This window comes from Myxocyprinus asiaticus, chromosome 43 (assembly GCF_019703515.2).
Source record: "Myxocyprinus asiaticus isolate MX2 ecotype Aquarium Trade chromosome 43, UBuf_Myxa_2, whole genome shotgun sequence".
NCBI lineage: Eukaryota > Metazoa > Chordata > Actinopteri > Cypriniformes > Catostomidae > Myxocyprinus > Myxocyprinus asiaticus.
The window spans coordinates 8,623,042-8,647,599 of NC_059386.1; the positions used below are offsets into that span (position 1 = coordinate 8,623,042).

Genomic DNA, 24,558 nt, shown 5'->3' on the forward strand with positions numbered 1-24,558 from the left:
ATACAGGGTTCTCACGCATCCTGGAAAACCTGGAATTTTGCAATGCGGTTTTCCAGTCATGGAAAAGTCATGGAAAATTAGAAAAATACCTAAACGTACTGGGAAAAAAATGATTTGCCCTGGAAAATTTTAGCATAATAGAACTGTTTGGCTCTGTTGCTAACAAGATTTTTGTTACATGCACAAAAACATGTTAACGATCAGGACTCGAAATAGGAGTCAAATACACAAATTTGTATCATTTGTCACTGCTGGCAGCTGCGCATTGTGAAACAATGTCAACGGTTACGTTTTATGGAAGAATCCCTGTCACATAATTTCTCTGCTCATCTGCTGTCATTCTACTTTGCTCCTACGAAATAGTTTAAGTATTAATATAATACAAAATACGATTTTTCCATTCCAACATTGCTGTTGTGTTAACCACAAAAACATTTGAGTTATATTATATTATATTATTAGTTATATATATTTATTTAATTTAATAACAGCTTTATGGGGATTAATAATCACACTGGGCCAAGTAGCGTAATCCTTATCTGGAGGTGAGTAACTACCAAAAACACACAGAAATGCCAAAATAAAAGCTATAAATGGACGTATGCATTTTTGCTTAAACATTACACTTGTTGGGCACATAAAATGTCCTGGAAAATTGTGCCTTGAAAAGAGTGGGCACCCTGTCAATAGACTCGTGTTGAAGAAAGGGTCCTGAGCCATATCTAGGGACCAGAATATCATAGAGTCTTGGGGTGGACTAATTTCACTTGGGCCAGTAATTAACTACCTAGCAACGTCTTTGCAACCACAAAGCAACACTACAAACTTTATAGTTTAATTTGTTTTCCACATAATGTAAAAAAAGTGGGGGAAAGCCTTGTTATTTGATTCCTTCTATTTAGTTCATTGTTGACAAGTATACAGCTCAGATCTTTTCAAATACAGACATTATAAACATTATTACTGTGCTTAATGTCACTCATCTCTAAACTCATGTGATAGTGTAGGTCCAGTAGTGTGTTGGGCACATGATCGATTACCATTCAGTTTTCTTTGGTACTTGGATGAACACATTTAACTGATGCCAGTGGATTGATAATGGGCTTTCAGATATCAGTAAAGACCCATAGAGATTAAGGCAGGTCAAATGCGTGTGGAATTGTTTGGTTTATGCACTAATGGAAACATAAATACATCCAGTTAAATAGATACGTAAACCGTTATATTAATATTTAAATAAATAATAAATCTGGATCATCAGCATGTATGAAGGTGATGTGGTGGCCCTGCAGAGTTTTAGATGTACACAGGTTGTTCCTGGGCGGTGAGCAGGCGGTACATGGCTGCTGGCATAGTCTTCATATGGATCTGATGAAATATTAATGCAGCGTCAGCTCTCATTACAATATACACTTTGCATCAGACAGAAACAAGCATCTTTGGGAAATTTGTTTATTGTTAGATAAAAGGCTTTAATACGATTAAGAGTTTTTCCTAATACTATCAAGTGCGTTTTACCTCTCCCACAGCATTTGACAGGATATGAACGATCTTCTCATGAGGTGTGGCCACAACGCTCTGACCATTGATCTCAATGATGCGATGACCAACGCGGACCCCTCCTCTCTCTGCAATTCCCCCTCGCATCAGACTACAGATCTAGGAACAAAAAAACTAATGAAACACTGCTAGAAAAGTGACAACTAGCAGCACAGCAAAAACTTCAGATGTTAATACCCACTAAGGCTGTCAAATTAAAAATGCACATTTTGGAAGTGTGCCAAGCACTGAGAATGACTTCAGACTGATCGCATTATTGCACTAACAAAACTGCTAAATGCAGCGCAACAAATACAGTTTAACAGAACTCAGGTGAATCAAGAAGCGTTTTTAAATGGAAGAAGTTCTTTTTAACATGACATCTAAAAAACACAGCACTTCTGCTGAAGACACTGAAAAAAAAAAATCTAAATTAGGGCGGGGTTACTCCAAAAGGGGGTTGCAGCAACTCCAAAAGGGGATGTCAGTTCCACTCATGGTTAGGGTTAGGGAAAGGGTTAGGTTAGGGGCTCCCTATAAATTTTGGTTCTCAGCCCCATTGACAACCCTAATACCCACAATGCCATTCTGTACACTGAAGCCCAGTTGATATCGGAGGTCTGGTCTGCGGATGAGGACCATAGTCACAGGAGGACATCTGACAATGTTCATTTTAATCCTGCATTGAGACTTCAGTCCCTGGACACAGAACAGGTCAAAAATACAACCAAATTATATCACTTTGAGTTCTGATGTAACACTGAGTGACATTTAGCTCTGTTCCAAAACCTAGTGAGCTATGAGCTGCCTGTCATGTGTATTTTGTTGATTCATGTCTTTTATTTTGAAATGTTTAGTTCCTGTTTCCCTTGTCATGTGATTCCTGTTTTTCCTCCATTTTCATGTGTCATGTTTTCATTGGTTAATTGTTTAATTAGCTTGTTATGAGTTCTGTTTGTTCATTGGTTTATGTTCTCCCATGTCTTGTATTTAAGCCCTCATGTTTGCATTGTCTAGTTGTCTAGTATTGAATGTGAATGTATGTGGATGTGTTTCTGCACATGATGATTTACTACTGTGGCTACTATCCCTAGAAGTGGCTGTCTAGCCAAGATAACTGAAAGGGCACACCACAGAAAGCTTAGTGAAGTAAAAAAGAACCCCAGAGTGACAGCTAAAGAATTGAAGGAATCATTGGAACTGGTTAACAAATCTGTTCATGAGTCTACTATACGGAAAACATTAAACAGGCATGGTGTCCGTGGCAGGGCACCACGAAGGAAGGATTTCCAACAAAAAAATTGCTACATGCCTGATGTTTGCCAAAGACCACCTTGACACTCCACAACGCTATTGTGAAAATGTTTTGTGGACTGATTAAACTATGGTTGAATGTTTTGGGAAGAACACGCCACACTACGCATGGTGAAAAAAGGGCACCACATACAAACATGAAAACATCATCCCAATGGTGAAGTACGGTGGAGGGAGCATCATGATTTGGAGCTGCTTTGCTGCTTCAAGGCCTGAATGTTTGCCATCAACTAGGGAAAAATTTATTTTCAAGGATAATGTCAGGGTGGCTGTGCAGCAGCTGAAGCTCAGTAGATGTTGAGTGAAGCAGCAGGACAATGAACATAACATCGAAGTAAATCCACTAGTGGAGTGGCCCAGTCCGAGCCCAGACCTTAACCCAATAGAGATGATGTGGAATGACCACAACAGAGCCGTTCACACCAGACATCCTAAGAATATGGTGAAGCAGTTTTGTAAGGAAGAATGATCCAAAATTCCTTCTGAACATTGTGCAGGTCTAATCCGCAGCTACCGGAAATGCTTAGTTGAGGTTACTGCTGCCAAAGGAGGATCGACCAGTTATTAAATACAAGGGTTCATTTACTTTTTCCACAGCACTGTGAATATTTATTGGTATGTGTTCAATAAAGACATGAAAGATTATAATTGTTTGTGTATTCTTAGCTTAAGCAGATTGTGCTTTGTCTTAGCTTAAGCAGATTGTCTATACTTGTGACTTTTATGTGTCACCGGAGTCAAGAAAGGACCCAAGATGCGGAGAAAAAAACAGAGTCAGTTTATTTACACAAGGCATTAATCAAACAGGCAGAGAAACAGGGATCGTCCGGCACTGACTGCAGTGGGGGTGAAGAGCGACGAGGAATCGGAGCTTGACAGATGATGAAGGGGAGTGGTGGAGCCGTGCACTTGACCGGAGGTGAGGGATGGCTGGACCCCCTGGTGCTGAGTGGACAGACAAACCCGAAGCAAAAAGTAATCCACAGACTGGCGAAGATCAGACAAACCGCCAGACTAGCAATGGAGGAAACGCACACCACACAGTTTGTAGACAGACAGACCGAGGCTAGAGAGAGTAAGGTACTCAGACACAACACAATAATCTGGCAAAGAAACTGACACACTGAGGGGTTTAAATAGAGCAGGGAAAATGAACACCAGCTGTCGCTAAGGTAGTCATAGCAACGCTGATACGGCTGATCAGCGACAGCTGGGCACACATGAAGAAAAAGGAAAAAAACACACAGGAAAACTGGTGACTCACCAACCGTGACAGTCACCCCCTCTCACGGGTGCCTCCTGACACCCACAGTGGACCCACCATGACGACGATGGAAGTCATTGATGAGGGCGCCATCCAGGATGTCACGTGCCAGAACCCAGACCAGACCTTCTGCCCACAAACGTAAACTGGGGGCTTAGACCAGCATCGGTCGGCTTGGGCCTTGAAGCTTGCACCAGTCCTCAAGAGGGCTTCTCTGGCCTGTCACCAGGTGCATCGGCACATCTGAATAAAAGCGTGGGCAGAGGGAACGATGACATCAGGTTCATGCTCTGGGAACAAAGGTGGCTGGTATCCCAGGCAACACTGGAAGGGCAATAAGCCAGTAGATGATGAGTGCAAGGAATTGTGGGCATACTCCATCCAAACCAGTTGGGAACTCCAAGACGAGGGATTCCGGGAAGCCATGCACCTCTCCAAGTTCTGGTTCGCCCGTTACGCCTGACCGTTAGTCTGGGGATGAAACCCAGAAGACATACTCACCTTTGCCCCCAGCTGTCGACAGAACTCTGCCCGAAACTTAGACACAAATTGGGACCCCCTATCGGAAACCACGTCTAACAGGAGGCTATGGATACGAAAGACGTGGTTAACAACTTCAACCGCTGTCTCCCTAGCTGACAGTTATTTGGGGAGGGGAATAAAATTGAGCCACCTTCGAGAACCGGTCCATCACGGGACCAAAGAGTATCTTAATGCAGCCCTGACAGTGAGTGTTGCCACCTTGTAGACCCACTAGTTAGTAAAAAAAAATTCCATGTGCATGCACAGAGTGCACAAGGTTAGAAAAATCGGGCTGTGCATGTACAGTGCTCATGTACTCTGCTGTTGACGAAATTTACGCCACTCCCTGTAGAAACCTTCTTTGGGCTTTAGGATGCTGCTGTAGAAGTTAGCTGCCTATGTAATAAACAGTAAAATAGTTCACTAGGCTTTGAACAGGGCTAATATGTTTGTTCAGAGAGATATAATAAACATCAGAATATACAATGTAAAGCAGAACATTTGAATCGTACTTTAATGATGCTTTGACAAGTTGAGAGAGGCAGTCCAACCAGACTAGTGCCATTAACAGTCATGATCTGATCACCGATGTTCAATCTTCCAGACTTTGCTGCAGGTCCGCCGTGCATCAGACTGGCGATGATGACCGTGGGAAGAATGGAGCCCCAGCCCGACTCCACGATCACCACACCCAGAATCTCACCTTTCTGTTTCTCTATATATACCTGACACAAGCACAAATCCTAAATACTGATGGATTGTTCTCATTGGAATTCTAAAATTAACTAATTTGGATTTGAAAGTTAAATACATTGTAGCCCATGCAATATTGTGTTTCAGTGTCTATCCACATGTAAAAAAAAAATTACATGTGCAAGACCAGGCTACACTTCATGTCATACCTATGAATACCAGTAAATACTAATGAGATCATATTGGAAACTAAACTTCTGCAAGGACACTAAAACTTCTATGTAGAAAAATATATTTTCACTTACGTCTCTACAGTTTTCAGACTTGGAGAAGTGAATGAGGTCGTCGTTGTACATATCCTGAGTGTTGAGCAGGTCACTGTACTCTCTCTGGCTCAGATCTTCTGGGTCAATGCCATTGGCTCTCAAGAACTCCTGATATGCAACGCTGAAAGCCTGACCAATGGACTGAGCAATCAACTGAGCCTGTTGCAGAGAAAGAGAATGCAAGAAACGACAAGAACAAGAATTTGTTAACAATTCGCAAATATCCTTTCAGGAAGAACATGATTAAATCATCTACGCACATCTTCTGATTCAAAAACATGGCACATCATCTTGTACTGGCGTCTGTCATCTTGTACTGGGTTTGTGTGTTGCGTCTCGGCGGTGTCTAAGTTGTCCTGTGCGCTCTGAGAGCGAATCATCTTCCCACGAGCCATCAGCACAATCATGTTCCCGATGTCAGCTATATACGAGATAGTCCTCAGTGGATGGTCCATCATAGTGTCCTGCCAGGATGAAGATGCTAAAGTTTAATTTGTGTCAAGGTTGTAGACTTACAGAACCAGATTTTTGACTATCGCCATAATGTCAAGTTCATTTATTCTGTCTATGCAGCTTATTTTTCCCAATAAAGTGACCAATCACAGTTCATATTTTTTTTTATGTGGACTTTTACGGGGACAGGTTTATCTGAAACTGGTGATACCAAAGAATAGACTGATGTGGGGAAAAAAGCTAATAAAATTCAAATAATAGCTCAACAGTCTCAGTCTGTGAACGGCTATACAGAAAACATCACAAAGTGTGTAGACTTTGTGTTTGTCCAAAAGTAATAAGTACCCAATAGTGTAGTCTAGGGCAGTGGTTCCCAACCCTGTTCCTGGAGGCCCACCAACACTGCACATTTTGTATATCTCCCTTTTCTGACACACCCAGTTCAGGTCTTGGAGTCTCCACTAACGAGCTGATGAGTTGAATCAGGTGTGTTGATTAGGGAGGTATCGAAAATGTGTAGTGTTGAGGGGCCTTTAGGAACAGATTGGGAACCACTGGTCTAGGGCATATGCAGGCATATGCCGTTTGCCCACCTATCTTTCTTAGGATTTTGCGAATGCCCACCTAAAATAAGTGATGATCCGTATGGCCGCCAGAACATCGACAAGGCTTTTGACCCGTAACTTTTTTAAGCTACAAACGCAATGCCGCAGCACCACTGAGTGAAGTTATTTTATTTTTTTTAAGTGTACAGAGATTCATGGAGCTGCGGGAGGAGCATCTGATGGCACAGGCAAGACAGACAGTCCGACTAATCTGATCCACCAATCAAAATGTTCATTTCAGACGCAATTTGATATTTGCTAACCAATCATATTTTCCGTTTCAGAAAGGGGTGGGACATTTCCAGCTCTAATGCTGATGCACAAGCATCCCTGGAGTAAACATAATTTGTGCTGTACATTTAGTTCCCTGCTAAACTTAAATATATATACATTTAAATGTAACTTAATGCAATTAAACTTTGTGAAAATACAGCATGTTATTGCACCCATGCTAGTTGTTGATGCATATACTGTATGAAGCTTAATATGTACATATGAAGACATATGAACTGCTCACAACTGGACGATTCTCAATACCAATTTCAATTCCAGAACAAAATACTAATTTGAGTAAACATTGTTTCAATTTCTCAAGTAACTATTCAAGACAAGTTAACAGTCAGTAATAAAATAAGAACAAAGAAACAAATTAAAAGTAGGGCTTTTGATTTAACGTGTTAATTCAGTGCAATTAATTATATACAAAATAAACAATGAAAAAATGAACACAATTAATCATGACCCAGGACCGTAATAAAGAATATTACTTCCATATGAGTAATTCAAGAATAGAGTACCACCTGTTTTATACAGGCAGAGAAACAAACCACACTTACCGAGATGAGAACACGTTCTTGCGTACAAACACAGCTTGATGGAGCACAAATCCGAAGGCAAGGATCTCAGGACATTTTTTCTATGTTTAAACTTTGTTTAACTTGACACCGTGACTTAAAAACTGTATGTTTATTATGCAACGCAACCGAGATGCTACAAAAGCTTCCGTGTACATTGACGCATCCTTAGACAAGCCTTTCTAATAAATCTCAGACTGATTGACGAATTCAATTGCAAAACGGATTGATGTGAACTGTAGGCCAATGATTGGCTTATGTTCAATTATATGGAAATAAACAATATATTGTATTCTAAAGTAAATTTTTGTATTGTCTTTTTTAAGCCTTCACTTGTGTGCCAAAAGAATGTAATTCATTTTATTTATCTGTATTATTATTTTTTTTATAATAAGTATATATTGTATTTATAATTATTTAAATATTACTGTTTATAATTATTTAATCACTATATACTGAGTTATTGTTATTTGAGTTTTTGTTTTCAGCAAATATTTATGTATGTGATTAATTGTGATTAATTCGATGAATTAATCAGCATACCTTATAATTAATTTGATTACAAATTTTAATCGATTGACAGCCCTAATTTAAAGCAATAAAACAAATAAACACAATAGAACAAAGGTACACATTGGGAAAACAGGGCTTGAAGTAAACATTCAGAAATTGAAATAAGTAGGCTAATGAAATGTAACAAAACTACTTAATTTTCTTGTTATTGTTATTTGAGTAGTAGTAATCACATGCATACTAACAGAGTCTGCATTTACACCAAGTCTAATTTTTTTAATAAATCTGTTTTGTCCTGATGTTCACTCTCATTTTAGACTTAAATGACTGTGTTTATATTAATATCTCACGATGACGGGCATTTTCACGAAATTTTGAAGTGTATTTGACCTTTTAGGGGCATTACCGCAACTCAGCGAGCTCTCTTATAGCACATGTGCACATAAAGCACACACAGAAAAGAAGCTTGTCAGTCGGTCAAACAGCACGCAGGTATAAGGAAATAAAATGTGATTTTTAAGATTCTCTTTATTTACTGTATATAGTTTCTTTCTCTACTTACTTTTCCTTTTGGCCTGTTAGCAAGATCAACCAGTGACCGCGATCAAAGTAATTTTGTGATTTTAAGAATCAAGATTGGGATTGTTTAAATGAAGATCGCAATTCATCTGTATTTTTTTATATTTTTATACCAAGCCCATTGGTGCACCCAATGTTCTGTCATGTTTTGACATTTTTGATTTTGTCAATTTAGTGACAAACATGTGATTACAATCAATAAGATTTATTCCTGTAAATACTTTAACTGAAATTAAGGATGGAAAGTTAAAAATAACTATTTTTGGAAAAGAGTGACCAGTTACATTCAAGCTCAACATTACATTACATTCAAGTACAAAAATCAACCATTCCTCCAGTAACTTCTCTATCTGTGAAAAGTAAAGTAAGAGACAGATGCTTATTTAAAGTGCACATAAACCACATACATACTAGAGAAAATGCAAAGTAAGACAAGGTGTGTTGTGCACCTGTGTGTAAGCACTAAGCACTTTGATCCTCTGTGTTGATATAAAGAGGTCCACTTCAGTGCTTGATGGCGGCCCACTCTCTGTGCTCTGCTGATACAAAAAGAGAAGAAAAACAGTTATTCTTCTTAAAATAGCACATCAATTCCTGGACTAGCCAATACATCACACTCTATGAAAAGGTGCCAGAAAAGGCTGAGGTGATCAGCATCAAGAGATGATTTTAGATTTTAAATGATACAAGACACACACGCAAAAAAAAAAACAACTAATAACAGCAAAAAATACATGATACTATGAAAACAAATATTTTTCATAATGAAGACCTGCTTGTCTCTACAGGAACAGTACCTTATTTTTGATTTTGGCCTGTTTCTGGGCTGTCTGCTCGGCAAGGGACAAATAAAAACAGAGACTGGTCAAAGAAAGCCTACAAACATAAACGGACATGGTGGGGGTGTCAGACACAATGTGATAGGAGGTGATAGGAACGCCCAAACGAAATAAAATAAGATAGTTTGGCTGAAGGAGGAAAAGGGTGGGAGGGATATCAGGGTAAGGAGTCTCATGTATTGTGATAGGCTGAATGTTTGTGAGAAATGCAATAAAAAGTTCAGCATTAATCAGAATGACATCTAGAGCCCCAGAGACAAAAACTGACTTCTAGAATCAACTAGCTGTCACTCAGGTCTATTTGTTAGCACATGGACTGTAGATATCCAGAGATCTTTGTGACATGTTTTTCTGCCATAACCCTAGATAAACTTATATGAAACCAGCATCTCACCAGAATCAGTTTTTTGGTACTTTCCACAATATGGTGTACTTTGGTGCCCCATGACTTCTTTTAAAGCATTTCATAGACAGTTGGCAGACATTTGACTTTTGCATTGTGCCACCTATTGTATAGGTATGAATTTGTTGACAACTAGTATTGGTGTCACTTTTGGTGTGAAAGTATTTAGCTCCTTAGGGCTTAGATAGGGAAAAATATATTTTCTGAAATAGTTTTGCGCTTCCTTGCTATTGTTTGCGGTCCTTCACAATATGTTTTGCATTTCCTCGCAATTATTTTTGATTCCTTCACAATAGCTTTATCCATACCTGTTGAAAATTAACTATGGTTTTACTGCAGGAACCACAGTTCAACTATGGTATTTGTAGTAAAACCATAACCACAAAATGTACCATGGTTTTATTACATTGACCATATTTAACCAAAATATTTGTAGTAAAATCATAGTTGTAATACAGGAAAACCAAAACTATTGTAATAAAAAATCTTATTAATTCTGCCAAAAACATGGTTATTACAGTTTATACAAAAAAAAAACATGGTTTTCCTGGATAAAACTGCATTTCACTTTAAATGTTTGTCCTGTGTTTAATAATCTTTTTTCAGTCAGTTTTACCAGAGACGAACAGCTGAACATTCGACAGCATACACCAGTCAATCTTTTCCCGGATTTTGAATATTCTGACATTTTGTTTGACATTTTAGTCAGAGGTGTGGCTGTGTTGTTTAAATGCGCTATGAGACGCAGGCGAGGGAGACGAGCAGGCGCACTGGTCAAACTCCGTCGGCGGGGCTTTCGAACAACGCTGCCGAGCATTCATCTAGCGAATCTCCGCTCTCTTCCTAAAAGAACGAACGAACTACATCTCCTCACCCGCACAAACAAGGACTTTTCAAACTCTGCTGCCTTGTGCTTCACAGAAACCTGGCTGAGTGAAGCCATTCTGGACAGCGCGTTACATCTGCCGGGCTTTCAGCTGTTCAGAGCGGATCACATCGCGGAGTTAAAGGGGAAAACGAGAGGCGGTGGAACATGCTTTTACATCAATGAAAGTTGGTGTACAGATGTAACAACGTTAAAGAAGATGTGCTGTCCTAATTTGGAAGCGCTCTTTATTAACTGTAAGCCTTTCTACTCACCATGGGAGTTTTCCTCGTTTATTCTGGTGAGAGTGTATATCACGCCAAACGCGTGTTAGAATACAGCGCTGCAACAGCTGGCTGATCAAATCACAGACACGGAACAACAATACCCGGACTCAGTTATTATTATTCTTGGGGATTTTAACAAAGCAAACCTCACACGTGAACTGTCCAAATACAAACAGCACATTACATGCCCAACCAGAGACAGAAATATACTGGATCACTGCTACACAACAATAAAGGATGCATATCACTCTGTCCCTAGAGCAGCTTTGGGACTCTCTGATCACTGTCTGGTTCATCTTCTTCCAACCTACAGACAGAAATTAAAATCTGCTAAGCCTGTATTAAGGACTGTAAAGGGATGGACCAACGAAGCAGAGCTGGAACTACAAGCCTGCTTTGACTGCACTGATTGGAGTGTTTTTGAGGCTGCAGACACCAATCTGGACAAGCTCACAGATACTGTTACTTCATATATCAGTTTTCGTGAGGATATGTGCATTCCTACTAGGACTTATTTAACATTTAACAACGACAAACCATGGTTTACAGCGGAACTCAGGCAGCTTCGTCAGGCCAAAGAGGATGCTTACAGAGCTGGGGATAAATTCTTGTACAATCATGCCAGGAACACACTGAATAAGGGAATCAGAGTGGCTAAAAGAAGATATTCTGAGAAGCTGAAAAACAAGTTTTCATGAGTGGCATGAAACAACTTATGAATTATAGGACTCCTGCCCCCAACTCTGTAGTGGACCAACAACTGGCTGACGACCTGAATGTGTTCTACTCTAGATTTGAAAGGCCCGATCTCACACCCCACACCCACTCTGACCTTTACTTCACACAAACACCAACACCTCCTGAAACCCCCCTCCTCCCATCTCCTGCTACTCAACCTGCACTTAAGACCTGTGAAGATGATGTGAGCCGTGTCTTTCGACAACAAATGATAAGGAAAGCACAGGGCCCAGATGGTGCTTCACCTGCATGTCTTAGATCCTGTGCTAACCAGCTGGCCCCCATCTTCACACAGATCTTCAATAGATCACTGGTGCAGTGTGAAGTCCCATGCTGTTTCAAACGCTCAATCATTATTCCTGTCCCAAAGAAACCAAAAATCACAGGACTTAATGACTACAGACCTGTCGCCCTGACGTCTGTGGTCATGAAATCAATTGAGAGACTGGTGTTGGCCCACCTGAAGAACATCACTGGACCCTTTCTAGATCCCCTTCAATTTGTTTATCGAGCAAACAGGTCTGTGGATGATGCAGTCAACATGGGATTGCAGCATATCCTGCAACATCTGGACAGACCAGGGACATATGCAAGGATCCCTTTTGTGGACTTCAGTTCAGCTTTCAACACCATCATCCCAGCTATACTCCAGAATAAATTACACCAACTCTCTGTTCCCATGTCTATCTGTCAGTGGATTACCAGCTTTCTGACAGACAGGCAGCAGCTTGTGAGACAGGGGAAACTCACTTCCAGCACCTGTACAATCAGCACTGGTGCCCCCCAGGGATGTGTGCTCTCCCCACTACTCTTCTCCCTCTACACCAATGACTGCATCACCAAGGACCCCTCTGTCAAGCTCCTGAAGTTTGCAGATGACACCATCGTCATCGGCCTCATCCGAGATGACGATGAGTCTGCATACAGAAGGAAGTTTGAACAGCTGTCTGTCTGATGCAGTCAAAACAACCTTGAGCTGAACACGCTCAAAACGGTGGAGATGATTGTGGAACACCCCAACACTGTCCCCCCTCACCATTCTAAACAGCACTGTGGCAGCAGTGGAGTCCTTCAGGTTCCTGGGCACTACCATCTCACAGGACCTGAAGTGGGAGACCCACTTTGACTCCATTGTGAAAGAGGCCCAGCAGAGGTTGTACTTCCTTTGCCAGCTGAGGAAATTCAACCTGCCACAGGCACTGCTGATACAGTTCTACTCAGCAGTCACTGAGTCTGTCCTCTGCACTTCAATAACTGTCTGATTCTGATTAAAGTCTGTCACTTCGATGCTGCGTCAGTAGGTGATGCTATGGGAACTCCTCCCAGGAGTGACGATCTCTGAAGCCCTTTAGAATCATGCCAATCACATTGGCAGATGGCACTTGGCCATCTTGAAACTCAAGATGCTTCGTTCTCAGCTCACTTTTTTTTCTGAAAGCCAAAGCCACACCCCTCTCCTCCCAATATCCTTCTTCTGCGGCTCTGCGGGACTGCAAGAACGAGAAAAGCAAGGACGGGATATAGAGCGCAGATATTTTGAGAAGAACTTTTTGCCTTGCGTGTCTCCTCTACTCCATATCAAGCAACTCTGCCCACTCAGTACGCCCGTGACGAAATGCGCCCCCAATATTGGTGCGAATGATTCGGCCATGTTTGGTGGAAATTATAATGAAGGCAATGCTATATCACTGGCGATTATCCCTGTTAGACCCAACCACTGTTTATTGCCTAGGCTGAGCCCATGCTGACATAGTGCTCACTGAGATTGATTGTGCTTGTTGCAAACAAATGAAACTCAAATAGCTTCGCTCTTGGCTTGCTTTTTTGGAAACCTGACGCCAATCCTGTCACCTCCCTATATCCAGCGAGTACAGGATAAAGAGCAAGGAGAGTTTGAGGATGATTTGTTGTTGGCTTGAGCTTTGCGTCTCTCCTCTTCTCCATCTAAAGTGGCTTCACCTGTTCAGTTGTGCCCATGGCGATTTGCAGCCCAATCTGGCATGCTGTGATGGTGAGGATGTCAGGGAAATGTATGCGCTCAGGTGAGGTGCTTACAATAATTTCCCCCATGGGCAGGAAAACAGGACAAAGTGGCCTCTGAGACTGAGTTGCTTGAAGTTTCTCACTTGAGCCTCAAAAAAAAAAAAAAGAGACAGGATGAACGGTGTTCACCGTTTACCCCGCCGGTGCTATTCCTTCCAGAGCTGCATGAGCAGTTTATTATGACTTAACATTCTCCTTATTCACTGAGATTTAAGGTCTCTGGCGCTGCCGCCTTTGCAGTGTTTGTTAAATGCGCTGTGCAACAAATGGGCGCTGCATCCAATAAGATCTCCGCCCAGGATATAGGCAAGTCTATGGGCGGCTCATTGTCCTTGGAGTGACACCCCTGGCTAAATTTGTCAGGAATTCTCTTCTCACTATCCCCACCATCTTGAGCCGGGAACGAGAGCATGACATCTCCCCTACCAGAAGCTTGCCATTGCCCAACACGAATGACAGACCTCGTAATGGCTGCCTGAGGCCCACCAGCTTTATAGGCAACAGTCATATAAGAGCCTCTGTGTCTGTGTAGTGTTTGTGAATCAGTAGCACAGGGTTATGGTATACAATTCCCATAGCGTTAGCTACTGCCGCAATGTTGAAGTGACCGACTTGCAAGGGAACGTCTCGGTTATGACTGGTTCCCTTGGTTCCTTGAAAGGAGGGAAAGAGACGCTGAGCACGCTTTCCGCACTACTGATTTCTCGCTGTTAAGGGACCGACAGATGGCTCCTACCTTTAGTCGAAAAATCCTTATGGAATGGCGACATCTGCCAATGACATTGCCGTGATTCTAAAGGGCTTCAGAGATCATCACTCCTGGGTTTCCCATGGTGTCAGCTACTGACACAGCATCTCATTCCATCCTTTCAGGGTACCAAGGTTAAGCCGCATTTTCACTGCATCCGACAAATGACAGACAATACACCGGAAGTCATTCATCTCCAATGGAGAGTCGTATGGGGGCTGCGTGGAGTTCAGACAATTTTTGGATGCAACATTTTCAGATCCGATTTGAGCTTCGGCTGCGTTGAAATATTTCATCTTGAGCGACTACACCATATACGACTGCCTGACCGGATGTGATGTATTCATTCAAGGCTAGAAGCACAAAGTGAGAAATATGGATTTTGTCCTAAACTTTATTCTAAATGCCTGCTACTAATGTATTGTGGACAATTATGAATGTAGAAGTCAGAAATTATTGTTTACATTGCAAATATAGCACAACAGCATTTGTAATTACTATATACTACTCACTGTATACTACATATTTAAATACTTCCTATTTGCTGAATTATGGTTGTTGTTGCTGTTAATTATCATAATAATAACTATACAAACAGTATTAATAATAAACAATACTATTAATAATAAATACTGAGTGAATATTAATCATGAATTTTATTGAATTAATTTATCTGCTAACAAAATCACACAAATAATGTCATTCTGAGGTAAACCATTGATAGCTTCTCCCTAAAATCCATTGCGAGCAAAATGACAGTTTATCTTGACTGCCACTAGGGGGAGAAATACAACAGTCACGTGAATGTCGGATACTGTGAAAAGGTGGCTTTACAGTTGTAACTGAGATGTTTAACTGCAGTAAAGCTTTTTGATAGGAACCATGGTTTTAAAAAATGTAGGCTCTTGTGGATTCTATTCATATAATGAGGCATGTAATCATTGATGACACATTTTAATGTGACATAAGTTAATGTTTTACATGTAGCCTGTTGCCAGGACAGTGTGCATCTCATATTTAAATCCTCCTCTAAGCATCGGCCCCATCGGTGTGGGCGGTGTCCATATGTTCGCAAACAGTATACTGTTGCTCAGCCTTTTTTTAACTTGTTTTTGGCTCTCAGCAAAGAAAAAAAATAACTTCACTGTGTGTATTTTAGAGCTTTTCCTTTCATTCCTCTCACTCATTCTGGCATTTTTGTTTTTACATATTTGTTTTTCTTCTAAAAAAATATCAAATATATACATTTTTTTCTATGTAATGTAATGTGTACATTACATTGGCTAGAAAATTACAAAAGCACACAAATCAGAGTTTTAAACTGTATTTAGACACATTACACATTTTAGTAACAAGGCTGCAAACATGGCAAACCTCTTAAAATGAATAGCAAATAAAACAGTTAATCCAATATTTAGTTAAACCTCCTTAGATTATTTGAAAAAAGATGAAAGATAAGTACCTCCTTTCACTGACCATTTGTTAAAAAAGAACAAAAAAAAACTAGAATTGTTTTACGTGGGTCTGGCCCTATATTGTACCCTTTTGTTGAAAAGTGACTTTTGTGCAGGCATGTTTGTGCTCGTCCCAAAATTAGAAAAGACAGGAACGACTAAGATTAGTACATCAAAGGAAACTCCAATATATATATATATATATATATATATATATATAAATAAAACCATGTTATCCTCACCCGGACACGGCTCATGGCCTCCTGGGCTTGCTGCATGCGGGCACTCTTAGTGGGCATTCTCTCTGACAGCAGCTGAGTGGAACCCAGGTAGTTTGCAGCAAAAATTATGCCGTCAATCAAATCCTCAGGGTCACATGGCCCTGGAACTGTGGAAAAGTCACACCATATGCAAACACAACATCGAAATTGTTACACTGCATTATATTTTTGGGTTCATTAAGATTTTTTCAATATTAACTGTTTCATGACAATTAAGCACATTCAACATGATCATACAGTAAAATTGACCTGCTGCTTACGAATGTTCATGCACCCCAAAATTGACCCCATTCTTTTACTGACAAATGCCATCCCCCATCAGACACTTTTGCATCAATTCAAATGTGTTCACCTTACCCTGAGGTACTACTGAAAGCGCCATGTAAGCAGTCTACGAGATGCGGGTTCTGGTCCCATGGAAACCAGGAAATAATTGCGTTCACTCTGAAACACGGGTTTGGGTCCCGTGGAAACAAGTGAGTAATCATGTTCACATAAACAATAGTAAATGTGATTCAGAGGATGCATTTTTGCTCTAAAATTACATTTATACTCCACTGACAGTTAGGTTAATAAAATATGCACTCCTGCTGACTATATTACATCATTAACAACTAAAAATACAACTTGCTTTTGGCGGCACTCTGTGGACATTTTACCCAGAACAACAACAACACTTCCATCTTAGGCCACTGGGGGCAGTGGTTCCAAATTCAGTAAGCACAAACCAATTTCAGCTGAAGAACTTTCGACATCCTGTCACCGAATAGATCTGTTCACCTTGTAGTCCAAAAACCCGGAAGAGAATTCACCATGGGTTTCTTCTGGATTTTCCTATGTATTTTATAATGGGGTTTTTGAACTTATGAGTAAAATAAGGTCTGTGGTATACATTACTTGACGATATGTGGATTATGTTTGTTCTACAACATAAATTACACACAGTCATACCTCAAACGTACATTTTTAAGCCGTATTGTATTGCATACTTTTTTTTAGAAACCACACAGTGGCTTCAAAATTCACGTTTGAGGTATGAAAGTGTGTCATTTATGTTGTAGAACAAAACGTCAACATATTGTCAAGTAATGTTACCACAGACCTTATTTTACTCATAAATTCAAAAATCCCATTATAAAAACCCATAGGAAAATCCAGAGGGAAGTTCCAGGGAACCCATGGCAAATTAGACTTCCGGGTTCACCTACAAATTGACTTAACGGCTGAACAGCTCTAGTCACAGTGTGATTAGTCTTGGCATGTTTTACCCGCTGGAAGTAGGAGGTGGGGTGGTGCTTAATTGTCATGAAAATAATGTTTCAGTGGTCCAAACCATAGGCTTCATTTTGTTAAGCAAAATATAATTTCTTAATTTTTTCTTTAGATTTTTTGTTAAATGATGTCATGTTTTGGAAAGGGTTTGTGATATTCACCCTAACAGCTTATTTTAAAACGAAATGTATTTGTACACTCAAAACATGTTAAACAATAAATTAATGAGTTCTACTTGACAAGTGTCATAAGAGCATGATTTACTTGAACTTACCATCAACATATGTAGGAAAAGGGGCCAGATTTCTTCTCAACTATGAATCGGAAATATAGTATTGTTACAATTATAGTAAACGTATGGAATAATGAAAATCTAGAAGAAAACATAAATAGGTCATCTGCAGGTCAGTTATTCACCTCTTCACTTGGTACACTGGGACTGATGTCAACATCCTGGTCCTGATGATGGACTCCAGAGGATTCTGCTCCAAGAGGAAGTACAGCATCTTGAATCGGAGCCTATGAAAATGAGAGAACCGTTTTCATTTTTTAAAAATCTATTATATTTCAGTGTGAATATCTAATTTGAACAACTGGACATACTTAAGTTAACTTTTTCACAGCATAACACTATACCACGTAACATAATTATTTATTTTTCCAGTATTTGCAGTGGTATTACCATGGGACTGTGATGTATCCTATGGTAGATTTAAAAGTGTAAAGTCATTTAGAAACAAAGGTCAACATTGTAGCCTTTTAAAAACAGTTTGCCCCTAGTCCAGTTGACAATGTCTTCTTATGTTAATAACCACACAGTAATCTAATTCACCAAGAGTGATGAAGTGACAAACATTTCAGTGCTGATCCTGAAAATGGTGTGTACCGATAAATTCTGACTCAAAAATATAGTTCGTTCAATTATGTCCAGTGGAAATAAACAGAAAAAGTTACTCACCAAGTACTTTGGAGAAGATTGTGAATGCTGAGATGGTGATGGTGGATATGACTCGATCTGAGGTTGATTCTGAGTGTGGCATTCCTCTACAGGGCTAACATCCTGTCTCATCACCCACACAGGCTCTTTGGGCTTGTCGGGTGTGTAAGGTGAACGCATTGTCTTGGTCTTCACCTCCTCGATGGCTTCCTTAATGTCCTTAATGGCCAAAGAAACAGCATCTCCTGTAGCTCTGCAAGACTCTGTAGTTTGATGCTGGGTTGGAGTGGAAGACTTGTCAGTTCTCTCCACAGTTTCTGTCTGTAAGTCAGGTGAAGTATAGGTAGATTCAAATTCCACTTGGGGCAGGGCTTCCTGTGAAAGGCTAGCCGAGCTTGAGCTCTTCATGACCTGGGATCTACCTCTCCTTGAGCTTTCGGCTTCATCTCCTGACTGTTCATCATAGTGGTGCAGCCTGGACCCCACTGAACTACGCTGAATGACGTCTTCCTGTGCATCGCAGTAATCATACTCATACTCATATACGGACATGTTCTGGGTGCTCTTAAAGGTTTGATGTTCCTCAGGCTCTGGGTTGGGTTCTGTTAGGTCAGGCTGGTATGATTCAATCATAAATTCTGTTGGAACCTCTTGGTAGGACTCTGGATCTGGACTTAGTTGTGAGTATGAATCAGAGCATGCCTCGGGACTAGAGTTTGAGAGGTCATCTTGGTGGTCTTCAATGTGGTATCTACAATCAAGTTCTATTTCCTTACTTGTGGAGGTGTAACCTATGTTAAAATGTGTAGGGTTGGACTTTGGCTCAGTATTGTAGGTTTGAAGCGACTCAGTGAATGTTTGTTGAGACTGGAAAAGAGGTTTGTTCATTATCTGATGAGTAGATGTGTCACACGGGGGAACGTCTACTCTTAGAGGGCTAGTTCTTTTACTTTCAAGACGAAAGCCACTTTTTGAAGCATTCTTAGCTGAAACAAAGTCCTGCTCACTTTGCTCAGGTATTTCTCTTGAATAGTCTTCTTGTTCCTTTTTCTCTTTTAATTCCTCATCACCAAATGTTGATTCTTCGCATGGCACCTTCTCCAACAGTTCCACTGAAGACTCTGGTTGATCTGTATGATCTGGTTCATTTGGACAATGATCAATCTGTGTAGCAAATGAACCGGAAATGTCTGCACTGTCTCCAGCCAGTCTATCAGTGCTGGGTTCTTCCTGAGGAGATGGAGTCAACAGTTCTTGAGAGGAACCTTCTGGAAATAAAGTTTCTACAACTTGTTCATTTTGAGAAGGGTTGACCACCTGATGTTCTTCCTCTTTGAACTGCTGTCTATATCTCTGTTGATGGAGTCTTTCTCCACTTTGTTGGCATCTTGCCGCCCCTGGCTTAGGCTGTTGGCAAGCTTTTGCTTCTGTATATCCACTGTCAGTCCGCCTGCGCTGTCCTTGACCGGGGATATGCCGTCTACGGTGACGTGGTGGAGCTCTGCTAGATCCAGACTGGTTAGTTTGGTGATGGTAGTGATGATAATGATTATGATGGTGGCCTTGGCCTTCTGCATCTGGATTGTGCAGCTGGCATGGCCTCCATCTTGGGCGACCTCCCTCTAGAGGAGTCCCATTAGGTTGCTTGCTGCGATGAGGGGGAGGACCCTTAAGACCTACCTCCTCTGGCTCCTCCCTATGGCTCATGGCTCCCACTCACTGCTCATTGTTTAGATGCTGCTGAATAGCCTGAATGACACACAAAAACCATTTGCACCTCAGTAAAAGCATTAGTGTGAAAAGTATTATTGTGATTTGCAAGAAAAATTCAAAATAGCACTATATGTCAAAAAGCTTGCCGACCCCTGCCCTACATATATGAATAACCTAGCAAAGTTGACAATTATCCTTGATCTTCTGGCTTTGCTATGCAACTGTACAAAAAGCCATACAGCAAAGCAGTTTGATGGGTTGCCACTTACAAAAAAAGTAGTGTGATAGTACCACTGTACAGAGATGGTTCAGATGGTAATACCATGGTACTTTGATATGTGATACTGAATAATGACCATATTCATATACAATGGTATTTACATGGTACTTCAATGTAAATGAAAGAATACCATGGTACTACATACTATGCAACAAACATGGTAATATCATGGTAGTTTTTGGTACTTTTTTGTTAGTATCATTTTAATCTAAAATGTGTGTCATAACAAAATAGCTCTGACTAAACAAGAGTTGTCGCTAAAACGTCATGACTCACACTTTAGCTAGTCAAGCATCATTAATTATTCTGTACCAGATTATTAAAAGTTTGATTCTCAAAAAAAACTGTAAAAAATGTCCTGGTCCTTTTTTACTCCAAAATCAAAAGTACGCCTATTTTAAGGGCCATTAAGATTTTTTTACATTGTGACATTTTTAATGTAATTTTACCCCCCAGTTTTCATTACCACAATGCGAGGTAAAGGTATTTTTTATATTCTCATTATCACAATATGAAAAAAAATATTTTTTTATTTAAATTGAAAATTATGTATACATCAAGGTAGTACTCCCTTAGTACTGCAATTAATTTTTTTGCAGATTTTATATATTGTTGTACAAATGCATAATTTTTACTGTAATACACACACACACGTTATATATATATATATATATATATATATATATATATATATATATATATATATATATATATACACAGTATTGTGCAAAAGTTTTAGGCACTTGTGAAAAATGTTGCATAGTGAGGATGTCTTAAAAAATAATGACATAGTTTTCATTTATCACTTAATGTCATACAAAGTCCAGTAAACATAAAAAAGCTAAATCAATATTTGGTGTGACCACCTTTGCCTTTAAAACAGCCCCAATTCTCCTAGGTACACCTGGACACAGTTTTTATTGGCTGTTGGCAGATAGGATGTTCCAAGCTTCTTGGAGAATTCACCACAGTTCTTCTATCTGTTTAGGCTGTCTCAATTGCTTCTGTCTCTTTATGTAATCTCAAACTGACATGATGTTCAGAGGGGGGCTTTGTGGGGGCCATGTTATCTGTTGCAGGGCTCCCTGTTCTTCTGTTCTAATCTTTTCTATTTGCAAAAGTAATGTTTGGGAGCCTAACATTTATATTTCCTATTGACACACTAAAGCTGAAGATATAAATAACCATCTTAAGACAAATGCTTTGTGAAACATCTTATGTGCCAAATATATATATATAATCATTACATATTAAGTTATTTTTATTTGGGGGCCTTTCCTGGGATATATTGATGTATGCGATTAATTGTGATTAATTCAGTGAATTAAACTACATAACATTTAATTGATTATGTTTTTTTTGTCGATTGATAGCCCTAAAATAAATGTCAATTTTTTAGAACTACATAAAAACATAATTTAAAAATATATATATTTTTTAAATATTTCATGAAATTTTAATTGAGGAACATGTTTTAGCTCATCTGCATATTGTTTGTTTATTAATGAGAAAAGATGATAGATAGATAAATAGATAGATAGATAGATGTGACATACTTCACAAACCCAACGTTCTGCATCTACCAGATATCAGTGTAATCTAACATTACATCCAGTTGAATGTCTAATTGTTCAACGTGAATCTCTTTCATGTCCTGTATACAACAGAATTGCACATTGCATTTCTGTTCCTGCCCAGAGAGATGGTTAATGGGCAGATGGCCTCACCGCAGGCAGCCTTCACACACCATACTCCACCAGTTCTGGAGTTCAGCACATTTATTTGTCAAACCTACCATGACAACCCAAAGCCTGGGGATTTACCTCCCTATTAACCCAGAGATCTGCCACTTTCATCATGCAGCCTCTTTGTATTGTTTACAAATGAGAGCATTCATGCATTTTACAATTGCAGAGGCAGATGCTCTCACTCACTTTCAAATGGTGAAAAGTTAGCTGCAACGTACACAATTCCTATTAAAACTATACATGCTTTCAAACACTTTTTACTGTAACTTTAAATAGTTTATTGTGAATCTATTTAAATACATTCGGATTTTGAATGATTTGTGTGGTGTTACCCTGTTATGATGCTTGAAATTAAAATGACTTTGAAAATATCAATAATTACGTGACATTAAGCATTTTTCTTTCTGTAATGTCTTCCTCCATCTTAAAAAATATATGTAATAATGTAGTGATAAAGTATGTTATAAACTAGCATTATTATTCAAAAAGAGAATTAGTTGTGAGTATGTGAAATATAGTTTGTTCATTGTTTTACTGTCGACATACATTATAAATGTTATCTCTGAATAACGTGAATACTAGGTATAAATATTTGATGACTAAAAATCTGTTAATGCGCATTGGACTTCTTCCAAATAAGCAACGTGCCTCTATTCGTCTTAGTTTTAGACAAATAACCTTAAAACCAAATGTGTCAACATCTTGCCCTTATCATATCTTACGAATTGCCACGATTATTCAGCAATCGAAGCATTTCTTCTGCTGCTGTCACGTACAGGTAGCTGACCATATGGACAATTCCGTGCCCTAAAATTATAACCAGGTGATTTATTTTGAAGATCAACAAACACGCAGTAAAATACTAAAATACGATTTAACGGTTTGTTTTGTAAACTTTATAGCGCAGATCAAAGTTAAAAGTGTGTTATTCTTTTATAGTAACGGGCCTGCGCTATGGCAAAGACATCCATCCCCGATGAATTTATCCGGCAGGTGCACGTACAGTACGAACAATTACAGTGATTAAAAGACGGCATACAGTGACACTCGCTCGGCTCTTTACAGTATCATTCATTATATGGCTTAATATTGCTTGGTCTCGCTTACCTGTTATGAAAACAGGCGACGAAGAAAGGCTCTTCGGCTTGCCTTTGTCGGTTGTTCTTATCAACACATTGGGATTATATGAGCGCAGCGCCGGATCTCAGACCCCTCCTTCACCGTATAGTGACATCAAAGCGGATTATACTCCATTAAATACCCTCCCTGCCCCCAAACCACGCCGCAACAAATCACACCATCTGTCTTTTGGTTTTGGAACACTTACTCTTACTTTAGAGAGACATTCTGTTTTTATTAATATGTTCAGATGTTATTTTTCTCATAAAAGAACTCGGGTCTCTCTGAATTTATTCTTCTGTTGAATGTAAATAGATTTTCCCCTGTGTCCAAACCAAACAAAACCTGATAATGCATAAAGTGCTAAATCCAGTCAAACGTGACAGAAAGCAAGCGACCGAATAATCGCGATTGGATTTTTCGGTCGCTTCGAATCGCGCTGTGTAGCCCCGCCCACAGTGAAATCTCATTGGTCCAAAATACCGCTCAATTGGGTGGAATCATGGCGCTGGGTGAATTGTGTCTTCGCCAGTTATTTGGGCAGACAAATTATTGCCGTGTTGACTGGTTAGGTTAGTTGACATGGTGAATAGACCACAATTCAATTACAGTAATTAAAAATAAAGTATTTAAATCACTATCCCTAAAGTCATTTATTAATTGAGTGAGTGAGAAAGATATGGGTCAGGAGCTTCAGTTAATGTTCACATCAACCATCCGAATGGGAAAAAAATGTGATCTTAGTGATTTCGACTGTGGCATGACTGTGAATGGCCAGATTGGTTCGAGCTGACATAAAGGCTACGGTAGCTCAGATAACCACTCTGTACAATTGTAGTGAGCAGAATAGCATCTCAGAATGCACAACATGTCGAACCTTGAGGCGGATGGGCTTCAACAGAAGACCATGTCAGGCACTTTATTAGGACCATAGTGTTCCTAATAAAGTGCTCAGTGAGGGTACTTTGGCGATCGCTATTCAGGGGGACAGCAATGCACCTTCCAACCCTCCTCCCCCGTCGGCCGTTGAGAGGCCCTGCACATTCAACACTGACATGGGCCATGCCCTTTGCTTAGGATGTCCCTGTTACTAATTACTTTTAAGTTACTTTCTAAAAAACACTTTTCAAAGAAAGCTTTTGTGTTTCTGCTCTACAAATTCAAAATAA

General features: G+C 39.8%; 1 protein-coding gene across 4 annotated transcripts; it reads right to left on the reverse strand.

The window, feature by feature from the left end:
* Positions 1-558: 558 nt before the first annotated feature.
* On the reverse strand, positions 559-23,480 carry apba1b (amyloid beta (A4) precursor protein-binding, family A, member 1b). Of its 4 annotated transcripts, none has more exons than XM_051685947.1 (13): positions 23,378-23,480; positions 18,551-20,278; positions 18,010-18,111; positions 17,867-17,906; positions 16,282-16,427; positions 9,460-9,492; positions 9,112-9,201; positions 5,919-6,122; positions 5,638-5,817; positions 5,152-5,364; positions 2,119-2,238; positions 1,519-1,659; positions 559-1,368 (listed from the first exon to the last, which is right to left on the reverse strand). In XM_051685947.1, the coding sequence occupies exons 2-13, from the start codon at positions 20,234-20,236 to the stop codon at positions 1,297-1,299; spliced, it is 3,027 nt and encodes a 1,008-aa protein (XP_051541907.1). In that variant the 5' UTR covers positions 20,237-20,278; positions 23,378-23,480; the 3' UTR covers positions 559-1,296. The 4 variants fall into 4 exon arrangements, with proteins under 4 accessions (XP_051541907.1, XP_051541908.1, XP_051541910.1 ...); XM_051685948.1 differs by having other exon boundaries at positions 561-1,368; positions 9,112-9,198; XM_051685950.1 differs by lacking the exon at positions 9,460-9,492 and having other exon boundaries at positions 566-1,368; positions 9,112-9,198.
* Positions 23,481-24,558: the final 1,078 nt, after the last annotated feature.